Source organism: Carcharhinus amblyrhynchos, chromosome 21 (assembly GCF_965287045.1).
Source record: "Carcharhinus amblyrhynchos chromosome 21, sCarAmb.v2.hapA, whole genome shotgun sequence".
Lineage (NCBI taxonomy): Eukaryota > Metazoa > Chordata > Chondrichthyes > Carcharhiniformes > Carcharhinidae > Carcharhinus > Carcharhinus amblyrhynchos.
The window spans coordinates 42,317,475-42,337,715 of NC_137344.1; the positions used below are offsets into that span (position 1 = coordinate 42,317,475).

The 20,241-nt window shown below is 49.5% G+C and overlaps 1 protein-coding gene across 3 annotated transcripts in view; it reads right to left on the reverse strand.

The window, feature by feature from the left end:
* The window catches only part of LOC145356389 (putative uncharacterized protein MYH16), a 209,394-nt gene that overhangs the window by 17,315 nt on the left and 171,838 nt on the right, over nt 1–20,241 (reverse strand). For all 3 annotated transcript variants that reach the window (XM_080209077.1, XM_080209076.1, XM_080209075.1), the window contains exons 14-19: nt 16,128–16,231; nt 11,972–12,164; nt 6,926–7,129; nt 5,565–5,690; nt 1,067–1,237; nt 1–157 (exon numbers count right to left, since the gene is read on the reverse strand). The exon at nt 1–157 is cut by the window's left edge and continues 44 nt beyond it. In XM_080209077.1, the coding sequence (XP_080065203.1) occupies nt 1–157; nt 1,067–1,237; nt 5,565–5,690; nt 6,926–7,129; nt 11,972–12,164; nt 16,128–16,231 (955 nt within the window). The remainder of the gene's footprint in view (nt 158–1,066; nt 1,238–5,564; nt 5,691–6,925; nt 7,130–11,971; nt 12,165–16,127; nt 16,232–20,241) is intronic.

Here is a 20,241-nt window from a genome sequence, read left to right on the forward strand (position 1 = left end):
GTCTCTCCACCAGCTCCTGCATGCGGTGCTGGTTTTTCTGATCCTCCTCGGCCTGGAACACGAGTTCCTTCAGCCGCCTCTCGTTCTTGCGGAGGGTCTTCACCGTCTCACCGTGACGCTTCTGCTCCACGTCCAGTTCCGCTTCGAGTTCTTTCACCTGTTACCGAGAAGCAGGAGTCAGCAGCCGTGTGTGTGTGTGTGTGCGTGTGTGTGCATGTGCGTGTATGTGCGTGTGTTTGTTTCTGTGTGTGTTATCCGGTGAACTTCGCCCTCACAGACCCAATCCCCGTCGTGACACCCAACTGGTGAATTCTTAAAAGATAAAAACTTTGCTCAGAATGAGCCAATTAGGCTGATTCCACAGTTGAGGGGGTTGAGCTATGAGGAGAGGCTGAATAAACTGGGCTTGTACTCGTTAGAGTTTAGAAGAATGAGGGGAGATCTCATTGAGACGTATAAGATGATGAATGGGATGGATAGGATAGAGGTGGAGAGACTCCTCCCGCTCAGAAAGGACAGTAGGACTAGGGGGCACAGCCTCAAGATAAAGGGGGGGTGGTTTAGAACAGAGTTGAGGAGGAACTTCTTCACTCAAAGGGTGGTGAATCTCTGGAATTCTCTGCCCGTTGAAGTGGTGGAGGCTGCCTCGCTAAATATTTTTAAGACGCAGGTTGATGGGTTTTTGATAGGAGAGGGGATTAAGGGTTATGGGGAGAGGGCGGGAAAGTGGAACTGAGCAGCGACAGATCAGCCATGATCTTATTGAATGGCGGGGCAGGCTCGAAGGGCTAGATGGCCTACTCCTGCTCCTATTTCTTATGTTTATGAAAGTGTTCCTCGTTTTTAGGGGTGAATTCAGGGAAGCGATTTATTTTTCACTCCCCATCTGATTTTACAGGTTTGTTGATAATTACCCTGCCCCAGTATCTGGCCAGCTTCCTGCAGCTGGGACTAATCCACAGTGTGACTCACGACGCCCCCCCCCCCTCGGCGCGCTGACTGCTCTTACCTACGTTAACTCGGTAACTCCCGACGAGGGCCGGCTCTATCTGGCCCGTGTTCTTACCCGACCTTCCAGTTTCTGAATGATTTTCTTCCCTCCCTTCAGGGCCAGCTGCTCGGCCTCCTCCAGTTTCACGTTCAAATCCTTGACCTGCGTTTCGAGGCCCTTCCTTATCCTCTCCAGGTGCAGCGAGTGCTCCTGCTCCTGATGCAGTTCCTCGGCTAGTCTGACAACCTGAACACAAGACAGGCAGGTCACTTTAAACCTCTCGCAGCAACACGCACACGCACAAAGTGTACAGACACAGGCGTGCGCACACACACACACAGGCGCACAGACACGTGTACACACACACACACACAGGCGCACAGACACGTGTACGCACACACACACACAGGCGCACAGACACGTGTACACACACACACACACACAGGCGCAGACACGTGTACACACACACACACAGGCGCACAGACACGTGTACACACACACACACACAGGCGCACAGACACGTGTACACACACACACAGGCGCACAGACACGTGTACACACACACACACATACAGGCGCGCACACACGTGTATACACACACATACACACACACAGGTGCATATGCATTCAAACACAGGTGCACAGATGCACACAGGCACACACAAGTGCACTGACACACACAGACCAACACTGCCTCCTGGTGACTGAGTTGTGAATGAACATGATCTCATGCTCAGAATTCCAGTCCCAGCTCCCTTTCCTTCTCTCTCTCGCTCCCTTTCTCAGGAGACTGATCAGTCCAAGGTGCATTTGCGCAACTTGTTATTTTTGTGACTTCTGAAAAGGTGGCACAGTGATTAACACAGTTGTCTCACAGCTCCAGGAACCCGGGTTCGATTCCCGACTCGGGTCACTGTCTATGTGGAGTTTGCACATTTCTCCCCGTGTCTGTGTGGGTTTCCTCCGGTTTCCTCCCACACTCCAAAGGTGCGCAGGTCAGGTGGATTGGCCATGCAAAATTGCCCCTCGGTGCCAGGGGATTAACAGGGTAAATAAATGGGGTTACAAAGATAGGGGCCGGGTGGGATTGTGGTCAGTGCAGACTTGATGGGCTGAATGGCCTCCTGCACTGTAGGGATTACACGATCCTACGAAAAGCAGAAATTCCTTCTGAGTGCTGACTGCCCATACGCCAGGTGACTCACCTGACGAAGGGGCAGAGCTCTGAAAGCTAGTGGCTTTTGCTACCAAATAAACCTGTTGGACTTTAACCTGGTGTTGTGAGACTTCTAACCGTGTTTACCCCAGTCCAACGCCGGCATCTCTACATCATGATTACTAGTCCAGTGACAGTCCCACTACCTCCTCAATTTCAGTGATCCCTGTTGAGTGATGAACGTTGCCCAGGACAAATCCCTCTGCTCCTGGGGGTTCATTTTTGGGTGGAAGCTTCATCGGAAGAAAGGCTTCTCCGATGGTATCTCGCTCCGAGCATCAGCTTAGGTGACTCACTCGAGGCCCTGGAGCAGGATTTGAACCCAGGAACGCTGCCCGTCGAGACAGGGCTGGGTACAATAACTGGGACTTTACTCTTTTTAGAAAAGCACAGACGCAGTGGGGGGGGGGGGGGGGGGCGGTGGTGGTTTAAGGGTGAATGTGTCGCTGGGAGAGGCCGTGGGTCGGGTGAACAGGTGCACCGAGGGAGGGCTGCAGCTCGAGGCTGTACGCTTCCCGCTGCTTGTCCATTCCAAGCTGTCACTGATCCCTGGGACGTTCTGTGCGGTCAGCTATTCACAACATTCAGAGAGCCGCGAGCTCAAATTCCCCTGGAATGGAAAGGATGTCGAGAGGGGAGTCAGGGATGTGCCCAAACGGTCTGGCCTCGGAATTGGGACAGAATCCGGTTGCCGGGGATCACGTTATCCAGCTGGATGCTCATTCCCACCGGGGACCAGTCAGACGTTTGGCTGTGAACGCAAACCACCCCCCCCCACCCCCTCCTCCAGAGACGGCCTGTCTCAGGAGTCAGCTTTGAGGGCTGGCGGGGAGGGGGCTGTTAATCACAAACACAGAGTGAAGGGACGGGGACGGGGGGAGCAGCCTGCGGTCATCCTCCCCAATTTCACTCAGAAGCCCCCCCACCCACCCAGGCCTGCCTCCCCCACCCCGGTTTGGCCTGGTGGTTATCACTCCTGAGTTGGACGAGGTGAAAGGGACACTTGGCCGCCTCACCTCGACCTGAAGCTGGTCTTTCCAGTAACTGGAGCCAGTTTGGGGGGGTGGGGGGGTGGGGGGCGCGGGCGGTTTGGAGGCACTGGGGTCCTTTTTAACTCTCAAAACTCGAGGCTCGAACGCCCTGACCCACACGCTGCGCCCCCTCACCCACTGGAAACCACAACCCCAGCTCCTCACGGGTCTCAGGCTGGTACCCACCCTGTGAGGGGCACTGGGTTCAGACCCCCCTGCCCTCTGACCCAGGTTAACGGGTCCTTTGTTATGTATTCACCTGCGACAGAGCATAGAATCCCTGCCGTGCGGAACGAGGCCATTCTGCCCACTAAGCGTGCACTGACAATAAAGTCTGAGCTCACGCACCAGTCCGCTCGAGAGCGGCTTCTTCCCTGCTGCCGTCAGACTTTTGAAAGGACCGACCTCGCGCTAAACTGATCTTTCTCTACACCCTAATTATAACACTACGTTCTGCACTCTCTCGTTTCCGTCTCTATGAACAGTATGTTTTGTCGATATAGTGCGCAAGAAACAATACTTTTCGCTGTGTATTAATACGTGTAACGATAATAAATCGAATCAAACAATCCCACCCAGGCCCTTATCCCCGTAACCCCACCTATTTATCCCGGTTCTCCTGATACTGAGAGTCAATTTTAGCATGGCCAATCGTCCTAACCTGCCCATCTTTGGACTGTGGGAGGAAATGGGAGCAGCCGGAGGAAACCCATGCAGACGACACGAACAAACTTTTAAACCCAAGGCTGGAATTACACCCAGGTCTCTGGCCCTGTGAGGTAGCAGTGCTAACCGCTGTGCCACCCTAAAGCATGTTTCAAAACAGGTTCTTTGGCTGCTTTTAAAGCAGTAAATGTTTGCTGGGGCTTTTCTTTTATTTAAAAAGAAAGCCCATCAGCTGTTTATGACTAAACTACATCTTGCACAGACGTAATAAAGGCTCGGTAACTGCAACTGAACTCCCAGCCTGGCCGCTGCTTTGACTGCTCGCCTGCCGCAGCGTGGAGCGGCACTGCCACCTGCTGGCCTCTCGTCGAACTCCACGCGGAATGTTCAATTGCTGGCAGGGATCAGGGGCAGTCGTTCGATTGGACTGGTTCTGATGACATACAACACTGCTGAAGATGTACAAACAATTTGCCATTCGCACCAGCTGGCAGACTCATTAAAATCTGCACTATTTAAAGTGAATTGAAACATGAACCCTGATTCTGGGCCTTGAGCAGCAACCACAGCTGAAATATATCATTGCTGGATAAAGGATGCTGGGGCGATGTTGTGACTCACTGTTTTCACCAGCCTGGAGATTTTGGGGGCACTTTATCATATTCCACACCCTGCACCCTCCCGGTAAATTTAAATTTCTATTCTGGTTGGTATTTTTCTTTTCCAGATCTCATTGAGCTTTTATAGCATCATAACTTTCTCTGCCAGGTATCTCTGAGCAGTAACAAAAAGCCTAGCTTCAAGGATCAGGATTCACCAGGACAGTGTGGTGCTCCCTCTGTACAGCGCGACGTTCCCTCAGCACCGCTCCTCTGACAGTGTGGCACTCCCTCAGCACTGAGCCTCTGACAGTGCGGCACTCCCTCAGCACCGCTCCTCTGACAGTGCGGCACTCCCTCAGCACCGCTCCTCTGACAGTGCGGCACTCCCTCAGCACCGCTCCTCTGACAGTGTGGCACTCCCTCAGCACCGACCCTCTGACAGTGCGGCACTCCCTCAGCACTGAGCCTCTGACAGTGCGGCACTCCCTCAGCACTGACCCTCTGACAGCGCGGCACTCCCTCAGCACCGACCCTCTGACAGTGCGGCACTCCCTCAGCACCGACCCTCTGACAGTGCAGCACTCCCTCAGCACCGACCCTCTGACAGTGCAGCACTCCCTCAGCACCGACCCTCTGACAGTGCGGCACTCCCTCAGCACTGACCCTCTGACAGTGCAGCACTCCCTCAGCACCGACCCTCTGACAGTGCGGCACTCCCTCAGCACTGAGCCTCTGAAAACAGTGAGGCACTCCATCAGTGGGAAGCCCAGGCCTTTCTCATTAGGAGACAATGCAGGGTGAAAGTTTGTGGATGGAAATCTGGGGAGTTGATTGAGTGGGTTCTGGATAGGGTGGGAGCGTGGGGAGGTGGGGAGGGTACCCTGGCTCCTCTGTATGAGATTTTCCAAAACTCAGATCATTGCCGTTCTCTGGCAGTGAGATCACACATCCACTGGGGGGGGGGAAATTCTTCCAGAAAAGTCCCAGTTCATTAAAAAAAACTTGTCCAACATCCCCCCGCCCCCACCATTCTGCAGGGCTGGGTCCAGGGGACTAACCTCACAAAGCACCTTCTTCGCCTTATCGTCTGTGCCTCTGTATTCATTGGCCAGCTCATCGTGCTCAGCCCTGAGCTGCTGCAGGTCCGATTCCAGCTTCCGTTTGAGGACGGTGGCTCCTTGGAACTGGAGTAGGGAAAAGGAGACAAAGGACAGACCGGTCAGCACTAAATCCAGGAACGTCCCAAACGATCTGGTTGCAGCCTCACCTTCATTCAGTCACACCAATAGAATCACGACACAAAACCATTGGAATTTTCCCCCGATCGCTATGTGACCTCTCGCAGAATCCCGACAGTGCAGAAAGAGGCCATTTGGCCCGTCGAGTCAGCACCGACCACAATCCCACCCAGGCCTCGTTCCCAAAACCCCACAACATTTACCCTACTAATCCCCCTGACGTGACACTAGGGTCAATTTACCGTGGCCAATCAACCTAACCCGCACATCTCTGGACTGTGGGAGGAAACTGGAGGAAACCCACGCAGACGTGGAGAGAATGTGCGAACTCCACACAGACGGTGACCCAAGGCTGAAATCGAACATGGATCCCTGGCGCTGTGAGGCAGCAGTGCTAACCACTGTGCCACCCCCACACCTAGGGAATTCCGTATCTTCCCAGCCTCCCTCGTTGGCCCGTCATTCCTCATTGTTTGAGGCCAATTTTCCGGAAGATACGATTTGGAGCTGTTCTGTTTCCCGTGCCCAGCGTTCCTATCGGGAACGTTGAACTGGCGACGGCCAATCCACCTGACCTACGCATCATGGGATACGCGGCTGGGAGGCCGGAGAGCTCACCCCCGCCCACCCCCTTCCCATCCCCCAACACCCTGTCTTGATTTTTAACTTCACGAAATGGCTTGGAGCCGATTGGCACTTTTATTTTCATTCTGTACGTTCACCGTTCTGCAATTTATTGTAATTATTTCACAGAATCCCTACAGTGCAGAAAGAGGCCATTCGGCCCATCGAGCCTGCACCGACCACAATCCCACCCAAGCCCTATCCCCGTAACCCCACGTATTTACCCTGCTAATCCTCCAGACACAATTTAGCACGGTCACCTAATCTGCACAACTTTGGACTTTTACGTACGAAATGTTCATTACGGTGCAATCCTTTTGTTATTTTACACCTTATTTTTATTTAAGCAACGTTTGTTTCCGATGATGTTCTAAATTAGGATTTCTAGCCATCGTGAATTTGGTACCTGCCGCTGTGATGATTTCTTTCTCGAAAGACTAATTCTCTGGAAACAAGTTGTCAATTCTAGAACCCGCTTTGAGGAATTTGGAAGGTTTCGGGTCCTCAGTTTAACTAACAGCCTCCCCCGCTTGCCCTTTGAGCCCAGCTCTCCTCACCTGCGTGTTCATCTCGTTGTATTTATCGGTCATCTCCATCAGCTCCTGCTCCAGGATTTTGCGGGCTCGGTCGGTCATGTCCAGGGCACTGCGGGTTTCCTCCAGCTCCGTGGACACCATGCTGCAGCGTCGCTCCATCAGGCTGTACTGCTCTCGCAGTTCTTCGTGCTGCCGAGCGTCTTCCTCCATCTGGCTCTGCACGTCCTGAATAACACAGCAACGCAGTCCCTTCAGTACCAGCCCCGCAGCTGCTCGGCAACTCACCGACCCTCTGCCACCCCTTCGCACAACGGAAAGAGTTTGCATTTTTATTGTGCCCTTCACCACCACCCCCCCCCTCCCCCAAGTGCTTTACAGCCAATTACGTACTCTGTTCTCTAAAGTTTATTTATTAGCATCACAAGTAGGCCTACATTAACACTGCAATGAAGTTACTGTGAAAATCCCCGAGTCGCCACACTCCAGCGCTAGTTCTCCACTGAGGGAGAATTTAGCACGGCCAATGCACCTGACCAACTTTCAGACTCGAGGGGGCGAATGGCCTCTTTCTGCACTGTCGGGATTCTATAATTCTAATATCAGGGAGAGGGGGATGGGGGCTCCCCGCCTGGGAAAAGCACAAAGCACAGGGGAGTTGTGAGCTGTGCGTTCACTTTGTAAACAGACTCTCATATTGCAATGATCGCCAGGAGCTGGTGTACACCACCACCTAGTGGATGTGCGTAGATTGTTTTGAGCGGTCGCCAACATTTTATACGTTATACCCGTAGATTGGAGAATAATCCTGAGGCACACCTCCTATTTCCCTCTGTCTTCTCCACTGAGTGAGAACTTTGTTTTTAACCTCTCCCTCGTGCTGCTTCCAGAGTTCTTGCACCCTGTTTTTCTGCGGGTGCACGGGGGCTCTGTCTTCAGCTCCGAGTCCGTGCCTCGGGGCCTGACCAAAGGCCTAAATCGAGATGCGCTGCAACAACTGGCCTCAAACAGTCAGAATCTCTGCTACTGGCGAGTACTCCGAACAGAAAGTGCTGCCGTTAACTTGAAGCTGCGATTACGGCCGTTGGGTTTAACGTCTCGATGGTTCCCGGTGCACCGCATTTTAACAAAAAAAACATGAACCCGTTTGACAGGGAGTCCCAAATATAATGTGGCTGCAACGTGGTAAAGACTGAATCACTGTGACCCTACAGTGCAGGAGGATATTCGGTCCGTTGAGCCTGTACCGACGACACCACCGCCTGGGCCCTGTTCCTGTAACCGCACTTATTTACCCAGCTGATCCCCCTGACAGGAAGGCCCGAGGTCAGAATTGAACCTGGGTCCCTGGCACTGTGAGGCAGCTGTGCTGACCACTGTGCCATCCTCAATAACAAGCTGTCACACAGATGAAGAATTGGCCAAACGGATGGAGGAGAAACAGCAACAAATCGCGTCCTTGGCTTCTCATAGAGTCACAGAGATTTACAGCATGGAAACAGGCCCTTCAGCCCAACAGGTCCACGCTGACCTTTTTTGTTAAACCACTAAGCGAGTTCCAATTGCCGTGTTTTCTCCGTATCCCTCTGTACCCATCTTACCCGTGTAACTGTCTAAATGCTTTTCAAAAGGCAAAATTGTACCCACCTCTCCTACTGCCTTTGGCAGCTTGTTCTGTGTGAAAAACTGCCCCTCTGGACACTTTTGTATCTCTCCCCTCTCACCTTAAACCTTTGCCCTCTAGTTTTAGCTACTCCCCTACTTTTAGGAAAAGCTGTTGACTATCTCGCTGATCCGTGCCCCACTGGCAACAGAAGAAATTAGGAAGGTGGGTGGTATTTGATTCGACAGCCCACGTTGTGTGTACGGATTGGTGAGGCAGGGACTCACACCCACGGTTTCAGAGCCTCACTCACATCAGAGACAGAGTTTGAGCAGAGGTCAAGCACTGACCCCGGAAAATCCTCAGGGTGAGCTTTGTCCTGCCCCCTGCTGGCTGTTTCTAGGCTGTCTGGTCGGAGGCTGATCGAGCCTCGCAGCCGGATTCTGGGAAGGTCTCAACAGACTAAACTTTTCTAAAACCGGGATGGGGAGAAAAATGACAATAAACAGGAGAGTGTGGAGCAGCAATTTTTGGACAATCGCGGCTTATCACGCTGCTCCTACACTGAACGCTAAATGGCTTGAAAAATCTTCAAACCGTGTAGAGAAAGCCTGGAAGATCCAAAGCGCCAAAGGATTGAGGTTCTGATGATAGGCTGGAGAAAAGGAGACTGAATGAGGCACTTACTGAAGATACTAAACCACACAGTCCTGTATCACAGTGACTGTGCTTGTAAAATACTTTATTAGCTGTAAAGCACTTGAAGGTGTCACCAGCTCTCCCTCGATTCAGGGATACTTTCACCTCAATCCCTGCTACGAGGCAGTAGGATTCACTTCCTTTTCTTCCTTCCCTCAGAATATATTGAAGCAAGTTCTACCTTTCTAGATAAGGTTAACCTGGAGCTTTTAACAGTGACCGCACCCCCCCACCCCCACAAGAGGAAATATTCTCTCCGCGTTCACCCTGACCAGTTCCCTCAGGATTTCCTAGATTTCAATCAAGTTGCCTCTTACTCTTCTAAACCCCAGCCGATACAACCCTCATCCGTCCAATCTTTCCTCATAAGACGACCCACCCAGGCCAGGTATCAGTCTGGTAAACCTCTGAACTGTGAATATAAGTCCTTTTTTGGGGTGTGATACACAAGGCTAAAATTTACCTTCATTTTTTGGCAATTTCAAACGGATGTGATAAGGTGGACCGGACCCCTTGATTTTGTATTTTAAATTATCCCCGTGCGATACTGGGTTCGGTTAATCCTGCAGCTTCCAGCTCTTGGGGCAACATGGCACGGTGGCACAGCGGTTAGCGTTGCTGCCTCACAGCACCAGGGACCTGGGTTCAATTCTTGGCTTGGGTCACTGTCGGTGTGGAGTGTGCGCATTCTCCCCGTGTCTGCGTTAGTTTCCTCCCACACTCCAACAGTGTGCGGGTTAGGTGGATTGACCGTGCTAAATTGTCCCTTAGTGTCAGGGAGATTAGCGGGGTAAATGTGTGGGGTGATGGGTATAGGACCTGGGTGGGATTATTGTTGGTGCAGACTCGAGGGGGGCGAATGGCCTCTTTCTGCACTGTCGGGATTCTATAATTCTAATATCAGGGAGAGAGGGATGGGGGCTCCCTGCCTGGGAAAAGCACAAAGCACAGGGGAGTTGTGAGCTGTGTGTTCACTTTATAAACAGACTCTCATATTGCAATGATCGCCAGGAGCTGGTGTACACCACCACCTAGTGGATGTGCGTAGATTGTTTTGAGCGGTCGCCAACATTTTATACGTTATACCCCAAGATTGGAAAATAATCCTGAGGCACACCTCCTATTTTCCCTCCGTCTTCTCCCCTGACTGAGAACTTTGTTTTTAACCTCTCCCTCGTGCTGCTCCCGGAGTTCTTGCACCCTGTTTTTCTGCAGGTGCACGGGGGCTCTGCCTTCAGCTCCGAGTCCGTGCCTCGGGGCCTGACCAACATAAAGGCCTAAATGACCAGAAACATCTTCAAACCATGGAGAGAATGCTTGGAAGATCCAAAGCACCAAAGGATTGATGTTCTGAGGACAGGCTGGAGAAAAGGAAGTCTCTAATCTTGAGAAGAGGAGACCGAATGAGGCACTTAAGCAAGTGTTGAAGATATTAAACCTCACAGTCTCATATCGCAGTGACTGTGCTTGTAAAATACTTCATTAGCTGTAAAGCACTTGGGGATGTCACCAGCTCGCTCCCAAGTCAGGGATGCTTTCGCCTCAGTCTCTGCTATGAGGTAGTGGGCATCCAGGATATCGGATTCACTTGCTTTTCTTCCTTCTCTCAGAATATATTGAGGGTATGAAAGGTGCTATATGAATGCAAGTTCTACCTTTCTAGATAAGGTTAACCTGGAGTTTTGAAAAGTGACCCCCACCCCCCAACCCCCATCCAGTCCTAGACTTTCCCACAAGAGGAAATATCTTCTCCACGTCCATCCTGACCCATGCCCTCAGGACTTTACATGTTTCAATCAAGTTGCCTCTTACTCTTCTAAACTCCAGCCGATCCAACCCTCACCTGTCTAACCTTTCTTCATAAGACAACCTGCCCAGGCCAGGTATCAGTCTGATAAACCTCTGAAATGTAAATTTAAATCCTTTTTTTGGGGTGTGATACACAAAGCTATAATTCACCTTCATTTTTTGGAACTTCCAAACGGATGTGGTAAGATGGACCGGGCTCCTTGATTTTGTGTTTGAAATTATCCCTGTGCGATACTGGGTTCGGTTAATCCTGCAGCCTCCGGCTCTTGGGGCAACGCAGCACAATGGCATAATGGTTAGCACAACTGCCTCACAGCGCCAGGGACCCGGATTCAATTCCCGTCTCCGATCACTGTCTGCGTGCGGTCTGCGTGTTTTCTCCGTGTCTGCATGGGTTTCCTCCCACAGTCCGCATGACGTGCTGGTTAGGTACGTTGGCCAAGCTAAATTCTCCCTCACTGCACCCGAACAGACACTGTCAAATACCTGGGTACTCACAACACTAGGCACTAAGCATACTCAGACTTCCAAGCTTCAATTACATGTGCACAAGTGAGAATAAAATACAGCGCAAAGCATTGCTGGGTGTTTTGTTGATTCATACAGAAAACGTAACAGTTATAGTTGGAATTTTGTTATTGATAAGGTTCTTATCTTTATCCTGCAGCCAAGGCTGGAACAGTGTTCGTGGAACTAACACAAGGTTCAGATTAGTTGCTTATCCTGAGTATGCAAGTGTTGGCCTCACTGAAGGCCTTGTTTGTGAATAAGCATTACCTGACAGAAATGTTTGTTATAACTTAGTTTCCACAATTTTGTAACTTAATAACTGGAATCACAACTTAATTTCCATAGTGTCAGAGTGTGGCGACAAGGGGATTTTCACAGTAGCTTCATTGCAGCGTTGACGTAAGCTACTTGTGACACTGATAAATAAATGTTAAACTTTCTTGCCTCACCTTTGTCTGTTGCTGCATCTTCTTCAGTAGCTTCACGAGCTCGCTGTTGGTCTTGTTGCCCTGGTCCACCTGGATCTCCAGCTCATTCAAGTCACTCTCCAGCTTCTTCTTGACCCTCAGTGCCTCCCCACGACCTTTCACCTCTGCATCAAGGCTGGCTTGCAACGAGTCCAGAGCTCGCTGGTGATTTTTCCTTAATGGGTAAAACGTGGTCCGGTCATTAGGAAGGCCTGAGACAATGGCAAAACTCCTTTCTAACGGCGAGGCAAAGAGGAGGAAATGACTACCCCCAAATCCAGACTACAAAGACATCATGGAGCGTCAACCAGCAAGGTGAAAATTTACAATTGTACAATCACATGGCACCCCTACATCATAAACTCAGATTCATTCAGAGCTCCGATGGCCCCCACTTTAACCCACACCAAGTCCTGTCCACCCCTCCGCCGACCCAACTTACTTCCAATCTGACACCTTGATTTTATAATGTCATTCTCCTGAAACCCTCCCTGGGGCGACTCCTCCCCACCTCTGTAATCTCCAACCCTCCGAGGTCTCCTCACTCCTCACTCCTCACTCAAGCGACCCTAATTTGAGTCATTCCACCATTGGTGGCCACGCACGTGAAAGTCCCTAACTCTGGAATTCTTTTCTGAACCTTCTTGCCCACCATCTCTTCAACTTTCAGACAATCTCTAAAACTATTACTTCACAGAATCCCTACAGTGCAGAAGGAGGCCATTCGGCCCATCGAGCCTGCACCGACCACAATCCCAACCTGGCTCTATCCCCATAACCCTGCTCATTTACCCTGCGAATTCCCCTGACACCAAGAGGCAATCTAGCACGGTCAATCAACCTAACCCGCACATCTCTGGAGCGTGGGAGGAAACAGGGGCATCCGGAGGAAGCCCATGCAGACTTGGTGAGAACGTGCAAACCTTGGCCAAGTTTTTAAATCATCTGTCCTAATATCTTCTTTTCCTTTGATCGCTATCAACTTTGGTTCAGCATCGCTGCTGTGGAGCATTTTGGGATGCTACGGGATATGCATTCATAGAATCCTACAGTGCAGGAGGTGACCATTCAGCCCATCGAGGCTGCACTGAAAACAGTCCTACTCAGGTCCTATCCCCGTGACCACACATATCTCCCCTGCTAGTCCCCCTGACACTATGGGGCAATTCAGCGTGACCAATCCACGTAACCTGCACATCTTTGGACTGTGGGAAGAAATTGGAGCACTTGGAGGAAACCCACACAGAAACAGGGAGAACGCGCGGACTCCACACAAACAGTGACCCAAGCCAGGAATCGAACCTGCGCCCCTGGTACTACGAGGCAACAGCGCTAACCACTGTGCCATCCTGTCCTTTCTGCGTCTCTCAAACTGCACCTTTGTTTCTTCCCATTTCAACTCCCACCCTGGTGCAATCTAAGGATTTTGAAAGACAATTCTTGGCGACCATCGCACTCGGGTTTCTCAGTTTCTCCCCCTCTTCTCCAATCCACTCCTCCCGAGTCTTGGCTTCGTCCTAACCCCTGACCTCGCTACGATCGACGGATCCGTGTCCGTAGCCCAACCAGTGGAAAGCGCGACGCCCTCTGCAACCCTCTCGGAAGCTGGAAGGGGGTCAGAAACTCTCTAAGCAGCGAAAGGACAAAGAATAAAGTGAGCGCTTGAGACTTACCGGAGAAGGGAGGGGGAGATCCAGACAGGAGTTAATGCAGAACAAGAGAGAAGAAGAAGAGAAACGTGAGTGAAGGCTAGAAACAGATACTTCATCTGACATGAGCAGCAGAGATTAGTTCATTTGGGAGAAGCCACCAAACAGAAAATTACAACTATTGACAGCTTAGAGGTCAAAGCATTAATCTGAACAACAACACACCACTGTGTTCACCAGAGAGAGACATGATGTGGAGATACTGGCGTTGGACTGGGGTAAACACAGCACGAAGTCTCACGACACCAGGTTAAAGTCCAACAGGTTTATTTGGTAACAAACACTAGCAGCTTCTGGAGCGCTGCTCCTTTGTCAGGTGGGTGGGCCCACTCACCCCAATGAAGGGAAAGCGCTCCGAAAGCTAGTGGCGTTTGTTACCAAATAAACCTGTTGGACTTTAACCTGGTGTCGTGAGACTTCTTACTGTGTTTGTCAGAGACACAAAGTGAAGTAAAACCATCATGGCAGCAGGTGCTAACTGTAATGACGATACAAATAAAATAATTCATCGCAATTTAGAATATAGTTACAGACCATCAGTAAAGTACAAAAGTAAAAGAGTCACACAACTCTGGATCTTTAAACATACAAATAATTACAATACATTGAAAATTGCAGGTCTCCTTAATTTAGGACCCTGCAGTGCAGAAAAAGACCCTTCGGCCCATCGAGTCTGCACCGACCACAACCCCACTCAGGCACTACTCTCCATATCGCTACACGTTTACCCACTCATCCCTTTAACCTACGCATCCCAGGACACTAAGGGGCAATTTTAGCATGGCCAATCAACCTAACCCGCACATCTTTGGACTGTGGGAGGAAACCGGAGCACCCGGAGGAAACCCACGTCGACACGAGGAGAACGAGCGGACTCCACACGGTGACCTGAGCTGGGAATCGAACCCAGATCCCTGGAGCTGTGAAGCAGCAGTGCTAACCACTGTACTACCGTGCCGCCCATTTCTTCCATGGCACCTTCCACACCCCGCTCTAGAAGGACGAGGGGAGCAGACACCTAGGAGCCCACCACTTCCATCCACATTTCACACTATCCTGACTTGGAATTATATTGGCCGTTCCTTCACTCGGTCAACATTCTGGAACTCCCTCCCTAACAGAACTGCTGGTGTTGCTCTGTACCCCAGGAGGGCAACTGCCGCTCGTAGGCTCTGCACCAGAGTAGGTGCTGGTGTGGGAGCGAGGAAAGGAGGGAAAAGAAAAGCTTGTGTTTTAGAATGAAGAAAAAGACCATTTTGTTGTGGACTCGCAGACAAAGTCCTGGCTAAAACACTCAATCCCCCAAGTGGAGAAGAGAGGTTGATGCTGACAGGTTGAAAGAATGACAGGAAAGGTTGCCAAGGCTCAGATGGAACACTTTCACAATCAGTGGAAGAAAATCTTTCACAACAGCCAAAAAGTTCAGGGAATTTGATCAAAGCAGCAGCAGCAGAAAACAATGAGGTTGAAAACACAGGGTTCACGATTCAGACTGGGAAGATTTCGCCTCCTGGAGTTTGAGGACTGAAACCTCATTCATAGAATCATTACAGCATGGAATAAGGCTGTTCAGCCCATTGTGTTTGTGCTGGCTCTCCTAAGTAGCAATTCTTGTAATGGAATCCACAGAATCCCCTCAGTGCAGAAGGTGGCCATTTGGCCCATTGAGTCTGCACTGACTCTCCAAAAAAGCATCTCAGCCAGGTCCAACCCTGCTCTATCGCCCCGTGCATTTAGCACGGCTAATCCATCTAACCTGCACACCTTTGGACACTAAGGAACAATTTATGGCCGATCAACCTAACCTGCGCATCTTTGGAGTGCGGGAGGGAACTGGAGTATCCGGAGGAAACCCACGCAGACGTGGGGAGAACGTGCAAACACCACAAGCCAAGGCTGGAACTGAACCCAGGTCCTTGGCGTTGCAAGGCAGCAATGCTAACCGCTATGCCATCACGCCACTTCTCTGTCCTCTCACCATATTCCCTGTGCAGTCCTCATTTTGAGATCGTTGTGAAACTCTGAAAGCCTAGAAACATTTCTGGCACACAAGGAGGCCGCTCGTCCCACTGAGGCTGTGCTAGCATGGAACCGAGCCCCCCAACCTAACCTCATTTTCCAAAACTCCGTTCGTAGCCCTGGAGGTCACAGGACATCAAGCACGTATCCAGACCTTGTGCGGAATTTTACAGCTCTATTGCAACAGGAGTGGAAAATCTGAAGGGCCGTTTAGAAGTCCATTGATTTTCCAGTCCTGCTGGCAGCAGAGGCTGTGGAATTCCATCCCTCGTTACCCTCGGACGGAGGGAGGATCCTCGAGGATCTGCTGATTTGTGGACAGCGTGTTTTGCTGCTTCCTGTTACCTCCCTCTGGGTTGAAGTGCTTGAACCGATACCGGTTATATATTGCAGCAAGGAAATGGGATTACCGCGTTGCCTCAAACTCCTCTTCCTTCTCCTGGATTCTGCGGTCAATCTCTGCTTTCACTTGGGTCAACTCGAGCTGTAATCGAACCACCTTACTCTCTTCAGCCTATAAGCAGAGAGACAACAGTCAACCAAGTAAATAACAGATCCTGTTCAGTAACTTGCGTAATAGTGGTTCAGTGCATGCGACCAAGATTCCCAGAAAAACTAGTCTGTAAACGTGCCATAATATTCAGAAAAACTAGCCTGCAAATGTCCTGTAATAGTCAGGAAAAGCTAGCCTGTAAATATACCATAATTCAGAAAATCTATCCTGTAAATGTACTGAAATACACTGAAAATTTAGCCTGAAGGTGTACCGTAATATTCAGAAAGACTAGCCTGTAAATGTACTGTAATACGCTAAAAAAACTAGCCTGTAAACATACTGTGACATTCAGAGAAACTAGCCTGTAAATGTCCTATATTAATCAGAAAAGCTAGCTTGTAAATGTACCCTAATATTTAGAAAAATTAGCCTAAAAATGTACTGTCATTACTCAGGAAATCCAGCCTGTAAATGTATCCTAATATTCAGAAAAACTAGCCTATAAACATACTGTAACCTTTAGAAAAACTAGCTTGTAAACTTAGCATAATATTCAGAAAAACTAGCCTGCAAACTTACAGTAATGTTCAGAAAAATGAGCTTGTAAATATACCATAATATTCAGAAAAACTAGCCAATAGATATACTATAATTCAGAAAATCTATCCTGTAAATGTACCAAAACATACTGAAAAGTTAGCCTGTAAATGTACCATAATATTCAGAAAAACTAGGCTGTAAATGTACGTAATGTTCACAGAAACAACTCTTGCAATGTATCGTAATGTTCAGAAAAATGACTCTCTAATTGCACAGTAACTTTCAGAAAGATCAATCCATGTAAATGTACCATAATGCTCATAAAAACTACCCTGTAAATGTACTGTAAAACTCAGCAATAAACTATTCTGTAAATGTACCATAGTATTCAAAAAATACACCCCGGTAAATGAACCATAATAATCAGAAAAACTATACATCATAAACTTAGAAAAACAAGCCCTGTAAACATATTGTAACACGTAGAAAAACAATGCCTTTAATTGTAAGATAAAACTCCGTCACAACAGACCTTGTATTTTACCAAAAATAACCCTAATATTCTGGTAAGAGTCTTTTTTATTCTTTCACGGAATGAGAGAGTCGATAGAAAGGCCAACGTTTGTTGCCCGTCCCTAAATGCCCTTGACAACATGATGGTGTGCTGCCATCTTGAACTGCTACAATCAATCGTGTAATGGTTTATCTACAGTGCTGTTAGGAAGGGAGTTCCAGGATTTTAGTGCAGTGACAGCGAACTGGCTATAGTACATATACACTGTGCATTGGCAGTGGGAGGGAGGTCGGGGGGTGATATCTAAGGTGATGGATGGGGTTCCGATCAAGTAGAGCCTTTGTTCTGGATGGTACTAAGCTTCTGGGCTTATTTTTCTAAGTTTATGATATATTCACAGGATAGCTTTTCTGATTATTATGGTTCATTTACCGGGGTGTATTTTTTGAATACTATGGTACATTTACAGAATAGTTTATTGCTGAGTTTTACAGTACATTTACATGGTAGTTTTTATGAGCATCATGGTACATTTACATGGATTGATCTTTCTGAAAGTTACCGTGCAATTACAGACACATTTTTCTGAACGTTATGATACATTGCAGGAGTTGCTTCTGTGAAGCAGGGGTTTACCGGGGTAGTTTTTCTGAGAATTATGGTGCATTACAACGATTGTGTTGGAGTCGCATTCGTCCAGGCATTCTCCGTTCATCTGGAGAATATTTGATCACACCTCGACTTGTGCCTTCTGGACGGTGGACAGGCTTTTGGGAGTCAGAACATAAAATCACTTGCCTCAGAATCCCCAATCTCTGAACTGCCCTAATAGTCACATTATCTCTAGAGTTAGTTCCAGTTCGATTTCTGGTTAATGGTAACATCCACGTGGGAAATTCGGTGATGTTAATAGCTTTGAATGTCAAAGGGAAATAAGTAGATTCTCTCTTGTTGGAGATGGTCATTCCTTGATGCTTATGTGGCGTGATACCGTATTTCAACTCATCAGCCCGTGCCTGAAATATTGTCCAGGTTTTGCTGTGTATGCACACAGACTGTTTCAGTATCTGAGGAGTTGCAAATCATAGTGAACGTTGTGCGTTTTTAAAAATTCATTCGCGAGATATGAGCATCGCTGACTAGGCCGGCGTTCGTCGCCCGTCGGAAGCTGGTAGTGAGCTGCCTTCTCGAACTGCTGCAGTACCCGAGGTGCTGTAAGGGAAGCAATTCCAGGATTTTGACCCAGTGACAGTGAAGAAACAACAATGGGTGGAATTTTTCCAAAGGGGTTCTAAGTGTCATAACAGCGTAAACACGGAGTCCTCCACGCTGGTCTTTTGGGCGAGCTCGGCTCTGCAGTCTGCCGGCGCTCGGGGTAGGGGCGGGGGTGGATTCTACCTACGCCAGTGAAGCCACTTTCAGAGTGCTTGGGCGCTTTTGTGCGAGGCGCCCCGATCTGATACTGAACCGTGAGACCTCCTCCCATCCGCCTCCTCGCACACATCGGGCCCCCCTTCCAACTTGGCAATGCCAGGGTGCCAGGTGGGCATGGCACTGCCCCATGGGCACTGACCAACCATGTCACAACCATCTGGGGGCTTCAATGCCCTCCGATTCCTCCGGCGTGGCCATGACACCTGGTCCCTCTCCTGCAGAGCAGTAGTGATTTTCACAGCATGATGCCTTGTTGGCGAGGAGGGAAGTATCTGGGAGGGTGGAAGCAGCCACGCTGATCCTGGTAGGTATATGCTGATATAGTCCATTCTACGTTAATAGGGCCTCTCGCCCTTCCTGGGTGCAAAGCTGTTCTTACCAGTAAAACGGGGCCACGAAAATGGGCGTGAATCAATGCTGATCAATGCGGATATATTTCCAAGTCAGGGTGGTGAGTGACTTGGAGGGGAACCGTTGACTCTGTTTTTGCTAGGACTCCTTTGTCAAATGTTGCCTTAATGTTAGGAGCAGTCACTCTCACCATGCCTCTTCTGCCCATATTTGAGCCAGGGCTGTAATGAGGTCAGGAGCTGAGTGACCCTGGCAGAACCGTAAACTGGGTGTCACTGAGCAGGTTACTGTTGAGCAAGTGCCGCTTGATAGCATTGTTGGTGACTCCTTCCGTCACTTTACTGATGATCGAGAGTAGACTAATGGGATGGTAATTGGCTTCTTTGGATTTGTCCTGCTTTTATGGACAGCATGTACCTCTTCAATTTTCCATGTGGCTGGGTAGATGCTGGTGTTATATCTGTACCGGAACAGCTTGGCTAGGGGAGCGCAAATTCTGAGGTATAAGTCTTCAATACTATTACTGGAATATTGTCATGATCTATTGCCTTTGCACTATCCAGCGCCTACAGCTGTTTCTTAATGTCACATGGGGTGAATCAAATTGGCTGAAGACATCTGCGATGCTAGGGATCTCTGGAGGAGATCGAAATGCATCATCCACTCGGTGCTTCTGGCTGAAGATTGCTGTGAATGCTTCAGTTTTATTTTTTGCACTGATGTACTGGGCTCCTCCATCGTCGAGGATGGAGATATTCGTGGAGCCTCCTCCGCCAGTGAGTTTAATTGTTCACCACGATTCACGACTGGATGTAGCAGGACTGCAGAATTTAGATCTGATCCATTAGTTGTGGAATTGCTTAGCTCTGTCTATTACTTGCTGCTTATGCTGTTTGGCATGCAAGGAGAGCTGTGTTTCTAGCTTCACCAGGTTGACAGCTCATTTGTAGGTGTCACTCCTACCATGCCCTCCAGCACTCTCCATTGAAGCAGGGTTGTTCCCCTGGCTTGGTGGGAATGGCAGAGTGGGTGATGAGGTTTGCAGGTTGTTCTGGAGTACAGTTCCACTGCTGGTGGTGCTTCAGGGATGCCCAATCTTGGGTTGCCGGATCTGTTTAAAGTCCATCCCATTTGGCACGGTGGTAATGCCACACAACACGATGGAGGGTATCCTCAACGTGAAGACGTG